At 36.8% G+C, this 22,257-nt stretch overlaps 1 protein-coding gene across 1 annotated transcript; it reads right to left on the bottom strand.

The window, feature by feature from the left end:
* Positions 1-14,197: 14,197 nt before the first annotated feature.
* Positions 14,198-19,104, bottom strand: LOC132698629 (uncharacterized). Its single transcript, XM_060664821.1, has 2 exons — positions 17,223-19,104; positions 14,198-17,169 (listed from the first exon to the last, which is right to left on the bottom strand). The coding sequence occupies exons 1-2, from the start codon at positions 19,102-19,104 to the stop codon at positions 14,198-14,200; spliced, it is 4,854 nt and encodes a 1,617-aa protein (XP_060520804.1).
* Between the last annotated feature and the right edge of the window lie 3,153 nt (positions 19,105-22,257).

Below are 22,257 nucleotides of genomic sequence, written 5' to 3'. Positions count from 1 at the left end.
CGCGCTACACATTTATTTATCTCCCCTCATCCCTGTGGATCCAAGACGCGCAACGCGTAGATGGTATAAGTAGCACAATGAATTCTTACAAAGTTACATGGGTCTTTTTGGTTGGTAACTGTTACTGTTTGAGAATCAAACAAACGGATTTGCTATAAAAGTGACTGACAACTTTGCAAGTATCAAAACTGAAAAATGAAAATATAGCCTACAATCTTAAAAAAAAAAGCGCGTTTCGCTCGGATTGTAGTATTGGGATTAATATTTGTAGGTCATATTTAAGTCATTATCTAAATAGCCTAACTAATTTAATTTCCAATTCTAATATTTACCAAGTAATGTTTATTAATAATCACGAAATCTGTTGAATAGTCTCCAATAAATAAAAATCGTAAACGTAAAAACCGAAACAATGGTAGATCCTGAATGACAAATCAGTGTGTTTGGATTCCAAATTTCGGCGGTTTAAAAAACGGTCATCTAAATCACATTAATATAGTGTACTGTGTGTGCTTTATTCAACGTGCTTCTCACATTCTACTCAAAATCACTAACGGGAGTAACTATGACTCTTAAGGCTTTTTGGCTGGGGAGAAGTAGTTGCTTCCAAAGTGTGGGAACTCGTTAAGCGATCACTTGTTTGGGGGCGCGCGAAGCTCTGGTCAAGCACCTTCCGCAGTCCAAGTCGTTTGAGGTGTCGGGCCGTTCGGTACTACTATCCGAGACTTGGACTTCTCCTCTCTTGTAAGTCTGCTAAGACATTTGTTGGAGTCGCTTGAGGTGTCGGTTTCTAACTAGTATCCGAGACTCCTCCCCCATGCAAGTGCCAACCCCCCCTCCTCGTGGTAACTGCTGAACACCGGTCTTGACACTGGTGACGAAGTGGGGCTCTGGTTATGCGGGCGGCGGGCGTAGGGCTCTAGTGTGGTCTAGTCACCCACTACATCCGCTAGGCTTTCAGATCCCAAGGATAGCCACCAGGGCAGGGGCTAGTGTGAGAAGGTGATGTAGCTACGCTTGAAAGCACCTGAGGACGGAGGTCAACCACGCCTTATTCAGCGGCTCGGTTCTGGTCCCTCTTGAAGGTGTGAGTATAACTCGTCAGTGCGGTTAGGTGGCACCTCCGCATAATGAAGCACTAGTCCTGGCCTCGCCAACCAACACCATAGCCGTTCTGAAATGGAAGCCTGCCGAGCGGTAGGCTGAACTATGCGCGGAACAACCCCCCAATTGGAGAACGGCGTCTGGAGGGTGTACGCTTATGGGCAATGGACGGGAGGGCTTGCCAGGCCAGCTCCGGTTGCCTAACAATTGCGCAGGCACCAAACCCAAATATAAAGCCTCGGATGAATATATGGGAAATTGACACTCTACCGTTTGTTGTCAAAAACACAAGTGCAATACAACGGATTAGAAAAAACTGGCAAAGACATATCTTCTATTTCTGGGTTCGGTCCTGTGGTCTATTAGGTAGATGGTAGATAGCTGGCAAAAATGTAAATTTAACTTTAATTTATATTATTCAACAAGTTATTAAAAATATGCATAAGTGATACGTTATTCAACTATTTTATGATCTCTGATATGTCTCAAATACAATAATTTATATATATTTTAAAATAACTTTTGTTAAACGATGTAAATTAAATTTGTGAGGACGGCAAATAAGTAAATTATCTTGAACTAGATAATAAACGACGATCTCAAAGGTGACACTAGACTTTTATTCTAAACCCAGTAAGATGTAATAAAATTTACCTAATTTTATTATACATCATACATCTAAAATATGTATGTTTTTATAAACTTCCTGCTTACTAGTTTGAAAACTTTTGCCTGTCTATAATTTCTTCAATTTCGTTACTGTTTTACCCCTTTTAAGTTAAATGCGGTAATAGTTGGAAAAACTATTTTCCCTATGCTCCTTTTGGTCCCCGCTACTTTATCATTTTTTATTATGCATATTTTGAATTTGCTGTACCCATTTATTGGGAAAGAGTCATCGTTCGTTTATGTCTCTTGCTGAATGCATCAGCACAACAGCATTTCGTATAACTGTATCCATAGGCCTCTATTATAGTTCAAGCGTAAGCTTAATAATTTTTAAAAATAAGAACTGAAAACTTAACACATTCAAACAGGCTGAGCCCAACACGAATTGAATCACACAAAGAATATTACAAACATTAAAGTATATGTGACAAAATTCAAAATGACACAAATCGTTAAAACTCGCTTAAGTGCCACCTCCGGTTTTTGGTCGAACGAAATCCAGTCTGATTATCTGGTGGCGTAATTACGAATTTGTTGTATCGTGTTCGCTTATTGCCTCTCAATGACTTTTGTTAAAGGGGTTTTTAAACTCCACAGAAGGGTAAGAGAGTCCATCAAGACAATACAAATTTTAAATAACTTGTTAAATTGTTAACTCAACTATCCATCGTTCGCTAACTAAATGGTTCAATGATAACCTTAAAGAAATGAGCCAGCATCTTTTCTATCTTAAAAAAAATTGCCATAGTTCAAAAAGTAACCAAGACTTTCATGCTTACAAACGGTTCCACAAAGAATATCGTCACACTAGAAAGGCGGAGAAAAAAAAACTTTCTTCTGAGTTCAAATGAAAAATCTAAAACGACATGGAATATTGTTAATCCGGAGAGATGGTCTAAGCACAGTAACTCTATTCAATCCACAATTACTCCGTTGGATTCAACAGATATTTTGCTTCTGCGTCAGCGGAGAAAACGAAAACCATCACATCTTCAATAGTAGATGCTATGGCCTACATCTCCCGATCAACTAGACCCAATTTCTCGTTTTTTATGTCTGCACTTTTGAAGGGAAGCGATTTCGAAACTAAATGCCAATATTATTAAGCAATCAATATCTTCACTTCTGAAACCTATGACGTTAATAATAAACAATAGCATTGAAGAGGGACGTTTTCCGGATGAATTAAAAGTGACAAAAATTCTTCCACTCCATAAAAGAGGGGATACTAATATCTTTAATTTCAGACACATAGCAATCGTTCCTATCAATGGAAACATTTTTGAGTCGATAATAAAAGATAAACTTATCGCTTACTTTGAGGGAAGGAAATTATTAACAGATTCCCAATTTGGTTTTCGGTAGGTCCACCATCCGTGCCTTATACACAATAATTGAGCATGTGGTTGATGGGTTGGGGGAGGGCCTGTCGACTTCGGTAACGATGTGCGACCTCAGCAAGGCATTCGACTGCGTGGATACTAATATACTTCTTTCTAAACTTAAGTAATACGGAATTCGTGAAAATACCCTAGCCCTTTTAAAATCCTATTTGACCGGAAGGAAGCAATATGTTGTCTGGAATGACCGGGAATCCACTCTGTTAGACATTACTAATGGAGTGCCTCAGGGTTCCATCCTTGGTCTACTTTTGTTTATAATATACATAAATGACGTAGTATTTGCAACAAATGCTGCTTGCAGTATACTCTATGCGGATGACACATCATTGATTGAATCGGAGAAAGATCTAATTAATTTAAATAAAAAGGCTGCCACTACACTCTCCATGATTGAGCAGTGGTTCCTTGCAAATAAACTTAAATTAAATTCCGATAAAACAAAGACTCTAATTTTCAATACCAATAGAAGAAGTAAAAAATTATCTTCTCAGGTTTTTCTTCTGAGACAACTGCGAGGTTCCATCTCGCAAAACACTCTCCGCATAGTTTACTTTGCACTGTTTTATACTGTCTTATCATATGGACTTTTATTGTGGGGGAACGCAACGGAGACCGAGAGAGCCTTTGGATTGCAGAAGTCTGCGGTTCGCGTTCTTGGAGGTGTTTCGCCGTGCAGCCACTGCCGCCCAATATTAAAAAAATTGAAAGTACTTACGTTACCATGTATGTTTATGCTCCAAACTTTAGTTGAAATCCACTGAAATTTGTCTGTTTTTCCGACTCACGCTGGATATCACAGCTACATGACGCGAACAGCTGACAATATCATAATATTAAGATCGAGGTTGTGTACTACACAAAAAAATAAACTTAAAAAATTCAAAAATTCAAACAATTATCAAAAACGTTTTTTGAAGAGCATTGTTTCTATTCTATAAAGGAATTTGTTACTCATCAAGAACAGTAGATCAAAGTTATTTTATAAATTAATTATTCTTAGAGTGTACAAAGTTTTACTTTCTGGTTACACTGGTTAACTGTTTATATGTAATATATTTATCTTGTTTGTAGTCTTCCTGACTTCAAAACTACGTTTTTGTATTTATAAGTGGTCAATAAACGATTATTTACTTATCCCCGACTAAAGGGATGCAAAGGTCCATTCTATAGATAGAACATATTATGACCTATAAAAAAAACTTTAATAAATCTCTTAAAATACTAGTACTCACTAAGCTTCTTCAAGCAGGTTGGGATAACACTCGAAAGCAAGTTTACATGTAATTCCCACATCGAAAACAGAAGTACAAAAATATATATTCCTTCTGAGCAGTGTCGTCGGACAATAGACAAGACGTGGGGTTGGCAAGTGGATCTATACTACCATCATAAGACCTATGCCAACTTACGGTGTGATTGTCTGCAGCCGCAAGGCAAGCAGAAAACTACGAACCGTAAATTGGAACAGATCCAAAAAATGGCCTGACTTACAGGAGCTATGAAAACCACAGCTATCAAGGCTCTACAGTAGTGGTGGGCAAATACTTTAAAGCGCGGGCCAAAATGAAATTTTCAAAATGTCTCCCGGGCCGGAGGCGGATGTGTATCATTTCAATTTGAATAAAATATGTCACGTAATTTTTAAAGAAATATTATTATAAATAAATAGCTATTAGATAAACCAGTCAATGAAAGATTTTCTTTTGTTACTTATTTATGTCTTAACGATACAAATTATTTTATATTGACACATAGTTATTACAATTTAACATTTATATTGCATTTCGTAAATATAATAGTAAATAGAATTCAAAAAAGAAAAGAAAAACATCAAACGTTAAAATAAATATTTAAAGTTAATGCGAAACGTGAAATCTCGAATGTTCATCTGACATTATTTCTTCAAACTTGTAGCAATCCTTAATACCGAGTGTAGATTTTCGTCAGTAATTTGTGATCGATAGTTATTTTTCGTGGAAACCATTAAAGAAAAAGTTCTTTCACAAATATATGTCGAACCAAATAAAACAAGGTATTTTTGAACATAGTTCAAAAAATGTTTGAAATGTTCGTTATTCAAAGCGCCATAGAAAGCACTCAATTCGTTTGAGTGAAAATTTTCTTTTAGTAAATTATTTGATTGAAAGTCAATTAGTTCTAGTTGAATTTCAACAGGAGCTTTTTGCACATCGAAATTGAAAGGTTGGCTAATTAATGATAAAGGTGTTTCAATAGCTTTGAAATCTTGAAATCTTCTTTGGAATTCAGAATGCAGGTCTTGTGTTATTGCACTATATTTAAAAAAATCTGTATTTTTCAATGATTCTCGCCGTGCTTGCAATGAGAGGAAATGATTTCATAATTTATTATCAAAGTTTTCAGCAAATAAATTGAGTTTTGTCATAAATGCTTTGACGTTTGAGTGCATATTGAAAGCGAATTGGTTTTTCTCTTGTAGATTTATATTTAGTTCATTCAAATATTTTACGATATCTACTGAAAACGAGAAATCGTTTAGCCAAGCCTTATTTTGCAATTCAGGAAAATCATGTAGTTTTTCTTTTATCGACAAGAAGGATACTATTTCATCAAGCAAATATTGAAATCTGTCCAAAACTTTACCAATGCTAAGCCATCTCACTTCAGTGTAATAAGGAATTTCGTAGAAGTCACTTTCAATTTCTTTCAAAAATTCAACAAACTGTCGATGATTTACGGCACGTCTTCGGATAAAAGTCACAACTTTGGTCACAACAGTAACGACGTGATTCAATTTCAAAACTTTTCTGCATAGCACTTCTTGATGAATAATGCAGTGCAAAAATAATATATCGTGTTCTGGTTGTAACTCTTTTACTTTGTCACGAATTCGTTTAAGTAAGCCTACATTTTTCCATGTTAAACTAGGACAACCATTCATAGTGACGCTTACTATTTTATTCCAAGTTAAACTTACTTTAACTAAACACTCTTCCCACAGCGAGAAAGAAGTCTTCACCAGTAGTTGTATCTTTCATTGGATGCACACTAAGAAGTTCCTCGCTAATTTCACATTTCTTGTTAATGCCGCGAATAAATATTAATAATTGACTTGTATCAGTAATATCGCAGGACTCATCTAAAGCCAGAGAACAATGGGTAAAATCAGCAATTTTTGTTCTTAGCTGGTCAAGTAAGTTTCCTGAAATATTTTCAATCCGCCGTACTATTGTTCTTCTCGAAAGGCTTACATTTTCAAAAATATGTTTCTTTTCAGGACAACATATCTCCGACACTTGTACCATGCATTGTTTAACAAATTCTGCTTCAGAAAATGGCTTACAGAACTTAGCAATTTTGTGTGCGACAACATAACTTGCTTTTTGGTAAAAATATTTTGTTGATTATTTAAGTTTTTTGCTAAGTTTTCTGCTACAGTTTGAAGTTCTTTTAAAGGAAGTGATGCATATTTTGGATGTTTTGTTGTAAAGTGCCTGTTTAAATTGTATTCTTTGAAAACAGCAATTGTTTCCTGATAAAACAAATTGCTTTCTTATTAATGTTTGTAAAAAGATATTTTACCGTCCAAGCTTCATTGAAGTTTCTGCATTCCAAATCAACTTTTCTTTTTTTAGATTGACTCATTTTACAAAGGTCTACAACTAAATAATTTAATTAATACAATAAAATAAAACCAATGTTTTAAAATTTTACTTACATCTTAAATACAAAAGCTGTAAAGGTTGCTAGGATGCGCAATTTAAAATTAGTTTAAAATATACCAGGTGGCGCAAAAATGGTGACCAATAAAACATACATTTATTAAATTTTGTTTTCAATTCATTTTAAAATTTTTCAGCTTCTTTATTAATAACAATACATACCTATACCAAATGGTTTTTGCAATATTTTAAAAATTTAAAAGATATATGCAACGGAATTTGAATTAAATGGTACAGTTCAAAATCAACGAATATATTTGAATAATTTTAAATTGAAAAATCTTGATTTTCTTTCATGGTACACTATAAAAACCTACAACTTTTATTACGTATGTCTATACCTGTTTTTATTACTTTGCGATTTACTATAACTTTTCCAAAAATGGTCTAATAATATTGCAATAACATTAATTGAACATGAATTGTCAAATATTTAACTGACAACTGAAGAAATAAATTCATAAAATTCATTGTGGTGTCAGTAATAAGCAATAAGAATACACTTTTCAAAAGGTGAATTAATTGATATGAAAAAAATACTTTGTTGGCGGGGAATTGCGGAATTCCTTCTGGAATGAGGCGAGGACCTCGTTCCCTCTACGCGACAAATACCATAACTTCTCAGATGGTTTGAAGAGTCAAAAGCGATCGAGATGCGGAGTGTACTCCAAATCCCCTAAACTTACTATTATGATAGCTATGGGTAAGATGCTGTACTGCAGAGCTTACTGGCATTACCGTTCAAATAACAGAATTGTTTTAATAACAGAAATTTCTACAGCTGCATCTTTAAATCATATTTAGTCTTTAATATTTTAAATTCATTTGGTAGATTATTAAATATTGTTGTCAATAAAAATAGGAGCATTTATGAATTTCCACTGAGTGAGCTGGAGGCGTAAGGGCACGTTTGTACCTAATACTGATATTATGTACATCAGCACTAAATCTAATTCTATTATATAAATACTTTGGCGTCTTCAGTGCAACTGTATTAATTTCCGAATTTTGCATATTTAACCACTTGTTTTGAACTAGAGTGTAACATGTTGACATTTACCGTAGACAAATATGCTTATGTATTTTTTTTTCTACCAAAAAGTATCGCTGTAGTTGCGTCAGCACTCAGCGTAAATGATTTAGTGTAAATGAATAGTGTGAGCTTACCTATAAAGGTTGACATGATAAGAAGAATTTTGAGAATTGTCATATGTAGATAGAGAATAACAGAGGTACCAAAATAGAACCCTGAAAGACACTAGAGAGCTTACTACATTGTGCCACCAAAAACCACTGCCTGCTCACGGTTGATAAGATAAATTTTAGTAAGCTTTCGTCGAGATATGCTCCCAATATAGTTCAAAATCGATAAAAGCAGCGGGTGATTAATTGTATTGAAAATTAAAAACAATACTAACACAGTCAACTCGCTGTTGTCCCAGAACTTAAAAATATTGTCAGTAATATTGATAAGGGCCGAGCAACAGTAAAATTCAGTAATTTTTATTTTCAATACCTACGCCTATTTTGCTTTTGTTTATTCGTATTATAAAGTGATTTTTTAAGGACAATGCCTGCAAAATTGTTCTTTATATTTGACAGATTGAATTAATCGATCTAGTCTCTCAAGTGCCAAATAACGAGGCACAAGTCAATATTTAAAACTGATTCAAATTGCAATCAATTTCAAATAGTGCGTTGTTTTAAATTTAGGGTGTTAATCTCCAACATCAGCGCATCCACCATGTATCACTATTAATATTGTTAACTCAAATTAATATTATAATGTTCCTGTATTCTTCCAATGCGACGTTTCTGTTTTTTATTTGCTATTTGTATTGTCTCTAGACAGGAGCATTCATATCTGGTATCTTGTGGTGGTTTTGCTTAAACATCTACATAATTATCACGTTGAAATATATTTCGATGAGCATCTCTTGAAATACAAGTTTGAAGTTTATGTGTCTTAGTAAATTAAACAAAACAGTACCGGTTTATCATATTTTCAGCTATATCACCAAATATGATAAAACGTTACTGTTACTATTTATACAAGTGTAAGCAAAAGATTGTTATTCAAATTACCCCCACTGTTTTTCAGAACATTATTAAAATATATGACGAACGAGAGAATATATAATATTAGATCTATCTTTAGATTTGGTTAGTGCGTGTTTTTTTCACCAGTAATGAAAAAAACTGACTGACTCCACTACCTGACCTTTTGGATTTTTTTTTTTTTTGAGATAGTTTCAATTCAATCCTTCGTAGAAATTTTGTTTGTTTATAGTTGCAGAACAATTTCACCACAGTTTCTGCACGTAAGTTTTGGTTAGTTACAAGACGAGTTTAATAATACCAGACCACATTATGCAAGAATAGTGTAAAATTGAGACCTTGGACTGGCCACTATGCAAACCGGACCATAACAGAATAGAACATTTGTGGGATCAAATGAGTAGGTAGCTTAGAGATCATAAACCTCACTGCCTCTCGGATGATGTAGAAAGCATTATCCGGGAAACATGGACTAATTGGGAGCTTGAGACCGAGGTGAACCTTTTTAGCCGCCAAAAGCATCGGAAATATTGGACTAAAAGTTTTTGGTAGACATATCCGTCAGGCACCTTCTTTACTTATACTTCCCCACAGGGCAAATTTTTGGAGCGATTCTTTCTCAAAATAAGCGCACTGGCTGACCAAAGTTCCGATAAATTAGACTGCTTTATAGACCGTCGAATGGGGCAGTTAATATTCATTAATATTTGCAGTTTAAGTGGAGATATGAATTCTTCAAATTTAATTATTGCAGGTTGTGGTTGTGATTTGTTAATGTTAGTTATTACTGCGGTTTTTTGTAATGGTGGTGGTAATGATAACATAGTATTTTTAATGTGTTAAGTCTTTGTTATAGGTCGGAATAGGTTTTAAGTTTTACTTTTAATTTTATTGATTTTTACTGTAACTCGATTGACTTTATTAGATGTATTGGGATTACTAGTTCGTTGATGCAGATATAAAGTAAAAAATATCAATCAAGCTCAAATTAAATGTCTGGTTCAAACTATGAGTTGTCGATGTCAATCGGTTATAAGTGGGGGAGGAAATACCCGACAGTGACTTTTATTTGTATAATTTTTTATTATTTGGTTAATTAATTTATTAACTGTAATTGTTACGTTAATAAAAAAACTAGATTGGATGAGGCAAACAATGAGTATAGACATGGTTTTTCTTTAAATGCTCTAAACATATGTAAAATTTAAATGTGAATAAAAATATTTTATCTAACATTCCTGAGCCTTTAGCTACAACTTAAAACAAACATGTCCAAATCGAGTCGCTCGAAATTGACCCAAACTTTAGTAGTGTGTGATATTTTATCATTTTTGATAAAATTATTTTTGTGCGTTATTGATACATGCATTTAAAAAAAGACAACATTGTTTTATGATTGTTTAAATGATTCATTTTAAAACACAAAATATTATATCTCCGACAAATACTGCGCACCTAATCCGATAAATAAGACAAACACTTTTCAAAATAAATAAGAACTAAAAGTTCAGATTTTCACGAAATTATATATTATGACATGACAATTGTTTCGACAACACCGTGTCTTTATCAAATGTAATATTTACAAACTACCTGGTACTATATATACCGAAAAATGACCATAAAACCTTAATGTTGTTGCGAAAGTTCAATAAATTTGAATGTCTCAGTTTGTTAATCTCCATGGCTTCCAATAAATTTAATTTTCTACTTTTTGTGGCTGTGTGTAATATATCAAAATTGTCGTCAAAAATGTGTTTTTCTGTGTTTAAGTGTGTAGCATAATTAGAATCTAGACTATTGTTTTTAAACGCTCTTATATGTTCGTTAATGCGTTTCTTGAAGGATCTACCTGTTTGTCCAATATAAATTTTAGATCCACATGTCAACCTGTAGACACCTGATTTTTGGGATTTTGGACATTTCGATTTATTTTTTAAAAAATATTTTCCTATTGGGTTGTTAGTTCTGAAAGCTATTTTTAAACCACATTTTGACAAATGTTTTGAAACTTTTTCACTAGGTTCTCCTATGTATGTAATTGTTTTAAATTGTTCGTGTTCTGTATTAGGTTTCGGATAAATAGAGTTTACTGTTGTCTGTATTTGTTTTTTGTTTATAATTTTATCTATAATGGACGGATTGTAGCCGCTGTTCAGTGCAATTTGTTTAATGATATTAAGTTCTTTGTTGTAATTTTCTTTTGAGAGTGGCGTATTAAGAAGTCTGTGTATAAAAGAGTTAAATGCAGCCATTTTGCGTGTATAAGGGTGATTTGAGCTGTTATGTATGACTGTGTCCGTGTGTGAAGGTTTATGATAAATTGAAAAATCTAATTTTTTTTGCGCTTTTGTAATAGTTAAGTCTAAAAAATTAATAGATTTATCCTGTTCAACCTCGATAGTGAATTTTATATATAAAGTCAGGTGTCTACAGGTTGAAATGTGGATCTTGTCCTAAAATTTATATTGGACAAACAGGTAGATCCTTAAATTAAGATTTTATGGTAATTTTTCGGTATATATAGTAGCAGGTAGTTTGTAAATATTACATTTGATAAAGACACGGTGTTGTGGAAACAATTGTCATGTCATAATATATAATTTCGTAAAAATCTGAACTTTTAGTTCTTATTTATTTTGATAAATGGATTTTCATCAAGTAAAAGCCACCTCAGTTCAACAAACACTTTTTGACAGACACACATGGCTTTCCTCATAATTTATATTTTTTTGAAGACATTTGTCCAATTTACTCAATTTTAGTAGATTGCAGGGAAATAATAATAGTGAAGCTTTAACAACACGCCATTTTGCACGGTTTCCTTAAAACACTTACTTTCGGGGTTATTCGAAAATTAGATATTTCCTTAAGTGTCCGATTAGTCAGGCGTTTACTGTAAAATTATAAAGATTATAACCTAGTTCGACGAAAAGCTTCGATCGGTCGGACAAAAAGTTATCTGAATCGGACAGCTCGGTCGATATATCAGTATTATCTTAATTTTGCCGTAAACGGAGCGACGAACTGATACGGTCCAACAAATCTAAAATAACGCCGACATAAGCCGATCGAGTGTTGAGTTACAGCCGCACTTAGTCACGATCTCTTCTCAGGACATCATTTTGTGGCCTTTATACGGGTTTTGATTACACTTTCAGGCATCGTAGTAGGCTACCGAGTACACGACGTGCTATTATGACGGATCGCTCGAAGCGAGCAATTACCCAACTCTTTACAATATTAGACGAGAATTACAGCCGCAACGGCAAGGTGGATAAGTATGGAGAGCGTTCCTAAAGCAGCATTTCCTCATATGCCATCTAAAATCGTCTAGTCTATCTGCTGTGAAAACGGCAGGCAAAAATTCATTTTGGAACTAGATTAAGCAACAAAATAACCTGCCTAATGACTTACGGGAACATTGATGACAATTCTACGTAAATTTTGTTTTTGGTTTACCGAGTTTTTAAATTGGAATTGTAACTAAAAGCCCCTAGTCACAGAGTTGCAAGTATTCGACTGATTTTATTCTACAATATTTCTGAGACAGATCAATTAAAAAGCAAATACTGAAAATTTCAATTCGAAACTAACCAAAAACTGTACCAAATGGGTTTATAGTACTTAATATGTGTACTCGCATTTAATGATTTCCTTCTAACGGATCAACTAGTTTCACCTAAAACCTGGTTTAGCTGATAACATATACAGGCTGTTATTGAACACTCTAGTAAGTGAATGTGGATCCTACCCCGATGCCGAATCGATGTTTTGTTCTGTTCGAATAGGATAAAAAAGGCAATATTTTCATCTTATCCGACACAACAGCACGGCTATGGCAGCGACAATTGCCAACCTGATCCAATTGCACACCTTATTTCCTGGTTTTTATCTCTACGAAAGATTCAGTGGTACAACAAGCATTTTATGCCAAATCTTTGGAGCTATTTCAATAACACCCTGTACGTTAAAAATAAATAAATTAAAAAAACACCAAATTCTAAACTCCACAACAAATCAAAAGCTGGTCGGTACTAAATTGATAGAACATGTGACATATAACCGTTTGTTTTAATTTTTCAATTTTGCTGATGAAACTTCAGACTATAACCAGACACCCTGTACAACAAAAGTTAGTTTAGTTTGTTTAGATTTAGGTCATGGACAACATTCACAATAAAATTATCATTGACAAATTGTGTTAGGCTTTAAGGGCCATCATTTTTTGAAAAACCAGTTTTTAAAGTTATCCTTATCTTACATTATTTTAAGTCCGTGTTTAATTTTTTTTATTGTTATTCTTTTATTGTTTTGCGTTCAAAGTTTTTCCCTTATTTCTTACCATCTATGAGTTATCAGTATATCAGTGTACCTTGGTGACAGAATCTACATGACAATATGTTATAACTTTTATATTTTACATTTTTTTAGATTTATTTTTAAATATGAGAAGTAACAACTTTTTTTTATCTGAATTAGAACTCCCTGTATATTAAATAATTTTTGAATTCTTCTGAAAATTCTAGACAACAATAATAAACTATTGAATTTTCGGATATATTTTTAATTTTATGTTAAAAGTGAGATTTGCAGGTCTGAATTTATCTATCGATTTATTCAACTTTCTTATATGTTTGGAGCTGATTTTCTTGTGCAAAGATCAACTGTAGTGGTCTGCAATGATTTTTACAAAGAAATAAAGGTTATCTTATAATAATAATAAATAAATAAATAAATAAATAAATAAATAAATATATATATATATATATATATATATATATATATATATATATATATATATATATATATATATATATATATATATATATATATATATATATATATATATATATATATGATGACACTATATTCCGGGATATCATCCGTTCGCTCGTTGAACTCCGACTGGAATCCTGCATCCGACTGGAATCCTGCAAATCTTGCATCCGACTGGAATCCTGCAGACGTTTCGCCAAAATCTCACTTGGCATCTTCAATGCTCGCGCTCCGAAAACACTTCGAACACTATTTTTTTTTTTTTTTTTTTTTTTTTTTTGGAGGGTGCTAAAAAAATCTTCAAAAGACGATACTAGCCTGGTGTTTAACTGGCTAGCCTTGTGTCGGATTCAGACACCACACAGAGTGTGGTGTTGCCGCCTACCGACTAAAAAAACCCACCCTATCTACCACGCAGGCACCTTTGTACCGGAAACCGCTTACGCATTACTTCGGTACAAGGGCCGGTCCCAGGTTCTCCACCTATGTACTACGGTTTGCCCTAATATCTCTCTCCTTGGTCTCGATAATTGTCCGAATCACTCTGAACGCCTCCCTCCACGTATTTTCTTCACCCATCAGGCTTGCCATCATGTTGCGCGGGTTGAAGTTGGTACCTGTTTTACATGAGTACACAGTTCTTTGTTCCTTCCACCTGTGGCAGTGAAACAGTGTGTGCTCCACGTCGTCCAACAGGCCGCAGTACTGACAGTCACTGGTCTGGGCGCGTCCTCGGTCGGACAGATATTTTCCAAAGCAACCATGCCCCGATAGAGCCTGCGTGAGAAAGTAGTCCACTTCCCCACACGGGCGATTAATCCACTGTTGTATGTCCGGGATTAACTGGTGTGTCCATCGGCCATAGGTCCCCGTGTCCCATTTCTTTTGCCAGCTGGTTTGGAGGATATTTCGTGCTTCGTTTTTTGTTGCTCCTGAGTATCTTTGCCGCCGTTCCTCTATAAGTAGCGCTATCGGCGGGATCCCCGCTATTACGCTAATTCCCTCAGTGGACACCGTTCTGTACGCGCTGCACACTCTCAGTGATAGCTTTCTTTGTAGTGTTGATAACACAGCTATTAGTCTCTTATTCTCGGTAATCTTGCTCCAGACTGGGGCCCCATACAGTATCTGAGAGTGTACCACGCTCGCTAGAAGTCTCCGTTTGGATGATCTTGGTCCGCCTATGTTTGGCATTAGACACAACAGCGCAGAAGTCGTTTTTTCTGCCTTTTGCACAGTTCGCTTTACGTGCTCAGCGAAACTTAGCTTTCTGTCAAGCCACACTCCCAGGTATTTGACAGCGTCACTCAAGCCAATCTCGCTACCCATAACATCGAAAACAACGTGGCCTATCTTCCGTTTTGTGGTTAGCAACACTGCTTTGGTTTTCTCCGGCGCTAGGGTCAACCGTCTCTGCTCGAGCCATCGCGCAACTCTCTGTAGCGCCGTGTTTGCGTTGCACATCAGGAGCTCCTCGTTCTTTGCTACCACAATCATGCCGATGTCGTCGGCAAACCCTATTAGTGTCACTCCGTTTGGCATCTCCAACGCAAAAAGCCCATCATAGAGCACGTTCCACAGTGTGGGTCCAAGGACCGAGCCCTGTGGTACTCCGCTTGTTATGCCGATCCCCTTTGCCTGTCCCTGTGCCTCCAGTAGGATCTCCCTGTCAGAGAGGTATGACGCTATTAAGTTTATTAGGCCTTCGTCCATTTGGCGCTTTCTTAATTCCTCCAGGATTAATTGCCACGAGGCACTATTAAAGGCATTTCGGACATCAAGAGTTATTATAACCGCCAGTCTACGATTTGCATGCGCGAAATTTGAAGCCTTGTTGGAGATTTCAATAACCCTTGCTATGGCATCAACTGTTTGTCTACCGCTCCTGAAGCCATACTGCCTAGCCGACAGACCACCAGTACGCTCAATTTCCCTGTGCAGGCGTGCAATCACTAGTTGCTCGTAGAGTTTTCCCTCTGCATCCAGCAGGCAGATTGGTCTATAGGACGATGGGTTCTCCAGCGTGTGGTCGCCTTTCCTCAGCAGGATCATCCTAGCTGCCTTCCACTCCGCTGGAAAGCAGCTTTTTTCTGCTAGCTTATTATAGGTGGCTAATACATATTCAGGCTTTGTCGCCACCAGCTCCTTAAGGATTTCGGCCGGGACCCGTCCAGGGCCTGCCGCCTTCTTGTTCTTAAGTTTCGCAGCAGCGTTGCTTAGTTCATCCACGGTGAATACTACAGGCTTCGCACCATCGTCGCGAGCAAACGATACCGCGTCATGACACGGAAATAGATGTCGTACGATCTTCTCTGTTGCTTCCATGCTTAGGTTAGGTCGTGGCGGAAATCCAGAAAGGCTCTTCATCGCGATTTTGTAACCATCGCCCCAGATGTCACGATCAACGTCGTCAAGGAGCCGCGTCCAGCACTCTTTCTTTGCCTTCTTGATTTTGTCTCTGAGCGCTATCTTGCTTTCTCTGTATTCCTCCCATGTTCTTAGTGTATCTCGAATAATGCCATGTTTGACAGTTCTTGTGTATTTCCGTCGCTTATTTATACAGTCTCTACGAAGTTCCGCTATTTCGCTGTTCCACCAGTACGCAGGCTGTTTGTTCCTGAAACTCCTTTTCCTTGGCATTGAGATGTCACACAGCGTTGCCAACTCTTCTGAGAAAACTCTTGCCGATGGTCCGTCTTCGCCAAGCGACCCGATTGCATTGTGAAGCTTATTTCTGTCAAGTTTTTTGACTTGCCAGCCTCTGCATTCTCTTTGCCGTACCACTGTCGGGTCACTATTTTTTACTTCAAAAGTTATGTAGTTGTGATCACTTAACGTTTCTGTTTCAACTACTCTCCATTGTCCGATTTTCATCCTGATGCCTTCAGTCACTATGGTGAGATCAAGAATCGAACCGTAGCCTTGGCTTTGAAACGTTGGCGAGTTTCCCTGGTTTACAGTGATTAAGCCGTTGGCGGCCATCCACTCTGTGACCATTTCGCCCCTCGCGTCAGTATGCGTCATACCCCACTCCGTAGATTTGGCATTAAAGTCCCCAGCAATGATAGCCTTTTCGTTGTTGCCTTGCACCATCCTGCCGATTTCAAATAGGGCCTCGTCCAGTTGATCAATCTCGTCGTTGCCGGAGAAATAACAACTAAAGATGGTAAAGTCTACCGTTTCTATAAAGCAATATCCGGAACCGCTTCCCTGCCTTTTAATTGCTACGTTATTTCCAATGACTTTTATGGCAGCTTTGCACTCGTTATCCTTAATCCAGTCCTTTCTATTCTGAATGGCGATTCTATTAGGTTCGCTTACTATCAACACTTCTGCTTGCATGTCTATCGCGGTTGCCAGCGCCAGATCCTGGGCTGCGCGAGTTCTGTTGGTATTTATTTGGAGGAATCTGATGATTGTGTGGGTGCGGTTGCTTTCTTTGGCGCTACCGCCGCCTGCACTTTTGATGGGCATCTAGGGGAGCCGGTTTGATGGCCCTCTGCTTTACATTGGAGGCAGAATGGTTTATTCGAGCATGTATCTGCTTTGTGGCCCTCGTGCCCACATTTCCGACATAGTTTTTCTCTATCTGGCCCTTTACATTGCGACTTGACATGCCCTAATCCCCAGCATCTGAAGCATCGGTCTTCTCTCTGCCTTTCGTAAATTCGGCAACTAGTCCAGCCGATTTTTATCGTCTTAAGATTGATAAGTTTTTCTGCTTTCGCCTCGCTTACAATTAGGGTGGCATTTTGCCTGCCTCCGTAAGCTGGTCTGAGAGCTCTTACGTCTACATCACTGGGGTTGGTGCCCGTTGCCTTAGAAACAGCCTCTTTGATCTCGTCAGTTGTAGTAACTTCATCCAGGTCTTTAACGTGGAGAACTTTTTTGCTTTTTAGCAAATGTGCAGTGGCCCCGGGTACCTTTTCACTAATTTCCCTTTTTAGCAGTTCAGCTCGATCGAATCCATTATTGACGGTAAGTAAGACTTGGCCGTTTCTTGTTTTTCTAAGTTGTCCAATGTCGACGCCAATGGCGCTAGGATCTACGGCAGTTTTAACGGCCTTAAGGAGGTCCGCAAAGCTCGTGTCTTTCATTTCTATCAGCAGCGCATCTTCCTTGGGTTTCCTCGGATTCGTCTCTTTGTTGCGTTTTATATGCTGGCTTGGCTGGTACTGTTCTCGTCGAATTTTTGCAATACGCACTGGGGTATCGCAGAATAAGAACTGCAGCATTCGTGTCATTATGGTTCCGGTGATCTCATCGTTATCGAGAATCGCTATATTAGTTCTATCCTGTTTTATGACTTGGATTTTGATCCTGCGTAGAGCCTCGAACATCTCTGAGTCGCCCACTTCTGACTGAGTGGATTTTTCGCTCAAGATAGGGTAGAATATCCACCTAGTGGACTGCACTAATTTTCCACTAACGTCAGGAAAGCCCACCATGATGGCAACTTCACCTTCTCTCTTGTTTTGAGACATAATACCATGTTTGGCCCCAAATTTGTCGATTGTTCTATTGATCTCTTTGTTGCGCGACTCCAATTTAGTATTACACGGCAGAATTAGGTCCCAGTCCGTTGCGGTGTCTTGCGCTGGTCCCTCGATACTTTCCAAATCGTAAAATACGTTTTCTTCCCAGTTCTCTTCACTGATGGACTGGTAGCACTCGAAAGTCTCCTCTTTTTTGAGCTGCTGTTGTCTCAAAACTCTTTTTTCCGCCCGTGCACACGCGTCACATTTTATAGTCTCTGATCTTTCTTGTCGTTTGTCGTTCTGTTCCGTTTTCATAGCGTTGACCTGCATTCGCAGTTCATCATTTTCTAGACGAAGTTTCTTTTCTGCTTCAGTATTTGTACTCACATCATGCAACCATTTTTCGATATCCATCGCACGTAGCTTCTCTGTTAAGAAGGATAGTTTGCCACTGATCTCACAGTATTCCTTTTTTGGTTTATATGCTTCTTTGATTATTCTTTCCATAGTTCTTACCTGTGCCAATACTTTGTCTAAGGTGTGGATAAGGTCCTTTTGTTTGTTGTTCACATTTTTGCTTGTTGAGTTATCAGGGGTTCCCTCCAGTCTCTTTCTTTTAGCTGCATTTTCCGTGATAGGACCTTCTGTTTGGTGGGCCAATAGATCACTAGCGTCTGGGAGCGAGAAAGTTCTCCGTCTCGGTGGTGTTCTTTGAATGGAGTCACTTCTTTGAAACGGGTTTATCTCTTCGTATCCAGTAGCAAAAATACTCTCCTCAGCCTGGAATACCACTGAGGGTGAGCCGCAGTCGCTGGCTGACGGTCCAGTGGGGCCTGCTTCACCACCCCTGTTCTGGACCGGTACTAGGCATCCGAAACCTTGCACCGTACTCTTCTGCCTTCCATTGGACATATCCGTTTTTTAACGCATTTTATACCTATCTGCCAGGTAGAAATATAAATAGGTGAAAAGGAGAGACCCCTAGCCCTCGCAAGCTAATAGCGTCGGGGTCGGAAAAATACCACGAGTTGGCCTAGGGGGGCCGATAGGAAAGATGAAAGGGAGAGAGAGCCCCAAACAAGACAAGTTGAAACAGAATGAGACTCAGCTAGGGTACCTCGGGTTCGCCAGGCCCGTACCCACCAGTTGTGAGCCCCCGAGGGAATTCGAACACTATATGTATATATATATATATATATATATATATATATATATATATATATATATATATATATATATATATATATATATATATATATATATATATATATATGATAACACTATATTCCGGGATATCATCCGTTCGCTCGTTGAACTTCGACTGGAATCCTGCATCCGACTGGAATCCTGCAGACGTTTCGCCAAGATCTCACTTGGCATCTTCAATGCTCGCGCTCCGAAAACACTTCGAACACTGTGTTCCTTATTCCTTATGTAGTACAAAAGCTAAATACTAAATACTCACCCAAATTATCTATTGTCAGGTATTATGTATGGATATACAATTTAAATACAATATACAACACTGTTTTAATTTTTAACATTTTATATTATCTCAGGTCCTCGATGTCTAACAAATCTAAAACTTCTAAAGATTTTGCTCAACATGCTGAACTCGGCAATATCACTTTTTGAAGCTATTATGGAACTAATTAAAAGAAGCAAAAAAAAAGGCTAATAAAAACATCTTCATTGTTAGCACAGTTATATGTGTTCCTGGCATGCTTTAACCTGTACGATCTGAATAATTTGTAATTAGCTCCAAGCTTACAAGTACCAAAGTATTGTTAATAATATTTTCGATATGAATTTAGATTTTGTGGTCCGTGGCTGACATAAAGAACCAATCTTATAATTCAACATATTTCTGGACAACATTGGGATTTTAAAAAGCATAAACGATTTACAACATACATGTTAATAAGCATAGTACGTAATAATAATATGGAAATAACAATTATTCAAGTAAGTAAAATACTCCATAGCGCTCTGGGAATAGGATGCATCGTATGATCCAAAATTTGTTTTTTTTTCAAAAAATGTAATCTAAAAAATGGTGTATTAGATTTGATTAGATCAGGTTTTGTTTCATGTCATGAACTCATCAACAATACAATTATTTTACACATGTTCAATACAACATAATATAAATAATTGTAAACAACAAGCACCACATACATTTAAACAATTGAACGAACCTTAAAGCACTACCAGTAAAAAACCGCAACTACCCCATTAGCTGTCTACTTACAGAATGTCAGTGGTCTCCGCACCAAAATAATTGAACTTCAAGTGGAAAGCAATCTGAATGATACCTCCCCACAGTGTGAGCTGAATTGTGCTGATATTTCTGTCTATCACTCTGACCGTATAGCATGAACTAGTAAAAAGTCCAGTGGAGGTGGAGTCACTATTTTTGCGAGGAAGACAATCAAGGCTATATGTAATATGAAATGTCTGTGGTGTGTAACGTTGGTACTGAGCAGTTCACTATAGGTGTACCTACATATTCCACCACAATCATCAAGGGATTTATAGGTCCTACATTGTGAATTAGTAGAACATGTTTGCCAGATCTATCTATGGAGATTACAATTTGCCAAGTGGTCTAATAATGAATTTGGCACTTTAGTGTCCTTTAGTCCTCCAGGAGATTCGGGTCATTTTGTTGTACAGTCATTTGGTTATTTAAAACTTTTTCATTGCAACAGCATTCCAAATAATACAAATGTATTTCTAAATCTTGTCTTTTCTAGTTTTGGAGAATTAGCACGCTATGGTACAGTTTGCATCATATTGCCTATGATAAATTCTATTATGATTTTAGACATGCTAATTATGTAAAGCTCAATAATTATTTTACTTCCATAAAGTGGACAGATTGTCTTTGTGGTTATATTAGCAATATGACAAATTTATTTTATTTACAGGCATAGCATATTTTGTATCTCTGAAGGAATTCAGGTTTTTCAGATATCCAAAATGGTTTGCTGCAGTGCTGCACATCAGAAAAAGCATGGTCAGTCTGTATTTTAGAAAGATCCCTTAGGTTTTCTCGGTTGCGTGCTTAATGGTTTTCGGAGGTATGGTACTCTAATTACATAGCAGGTATTGATATACAGTTGAGGGAGAATTCAAAATCTTTTTAGAAGTTCTTCAATGAAAAAAGATCAAGTTAGGCACCGTTTATGTTGAAAATCCTTATTCTTTAAAGTCACCAGACTTCAGTGTGGACAATAATTATAGCAATAACATTAACTACACAAAAATATCTAAAGCAGGAATATTTCATAAATTAAGTGAGCAAGTAGATTCAATTTATACCTTCACCAAAGCATTTGATCGGGTGAATCATGGCATTTAATTAAAAATATTGTTGTTTATTGGTTTTATGTCGCGGCGGCATGTTTGCTCAGGACGCAATGTGTGAGGGTGGGTTGTAGTTTTCGGATATTATTCATGTCACATTTGGTGTTCCTCTCTTATTCTATATTTTTGTTACATGTTTTATCAATAGCAAATGCTTAAAATTCTGCTGTAGACCTAAAAGCTTGGAAAATAATTTGGGGAACAACTTGGAGTTAAATATAGAAAAATGTGCTATCAGTTTTTCTCGTAAGTAAAAGTTAGAACAGGTATTTCATAAATAATGAACAGTTCTAGTGAGATCATTATTGCAATATTGTTCTTTGATTTGGTCACCTTAATTTTAGACGAACATTGATTCCCTTGAAAGAGTTCAGCATAAAATTTTGACATCATGTGCATATAAGTTTAATCGTCAGATTACAGGTCAGGACCTCTCAGAAAACGTAGAGTTCAAGTGGGGCTAGTTTTTGTGTTTAAACTGGTGTGTGGAAGGATCGAATGAACCGGTCTGTTGGGCAGGTCGTAGCTACCAATATGCTTTTAGAGCTAATTACCACAAAAATCCATAAAGATGATGTACCACTCAGACCGATCACTAGTTCCAGAGATTCTGCAATCAGCAGCTTAAGTAGATTTCTACTTCAAATCGTCCAGCCACTTGTAGGTAAAACTTCTTGGTTCCTAAAAAACTCCGGG

The sequence above is a fragment of the Cylas formicarius genome, unplaced genomic scaffold (genome assembly GCF_029955315.1).
Source record: "Cylas formicarius isolate icCylForm1 unplaced genomic scaffold, icCylForm1.1 PGA_scaffold_2__14_contigs__length_35257938, whole genome shotgun sequence".
In the NCBI taxonomy this organism is placed as follows: Eukaryota; Metazoa; Arthropoda; class Insecta; order Coleoptera; family Brentidae; genus Cylas; species Cylas formicarius.
This window is presented reverse-complemented; position numbering and strand designations above follow the sequence as displayed.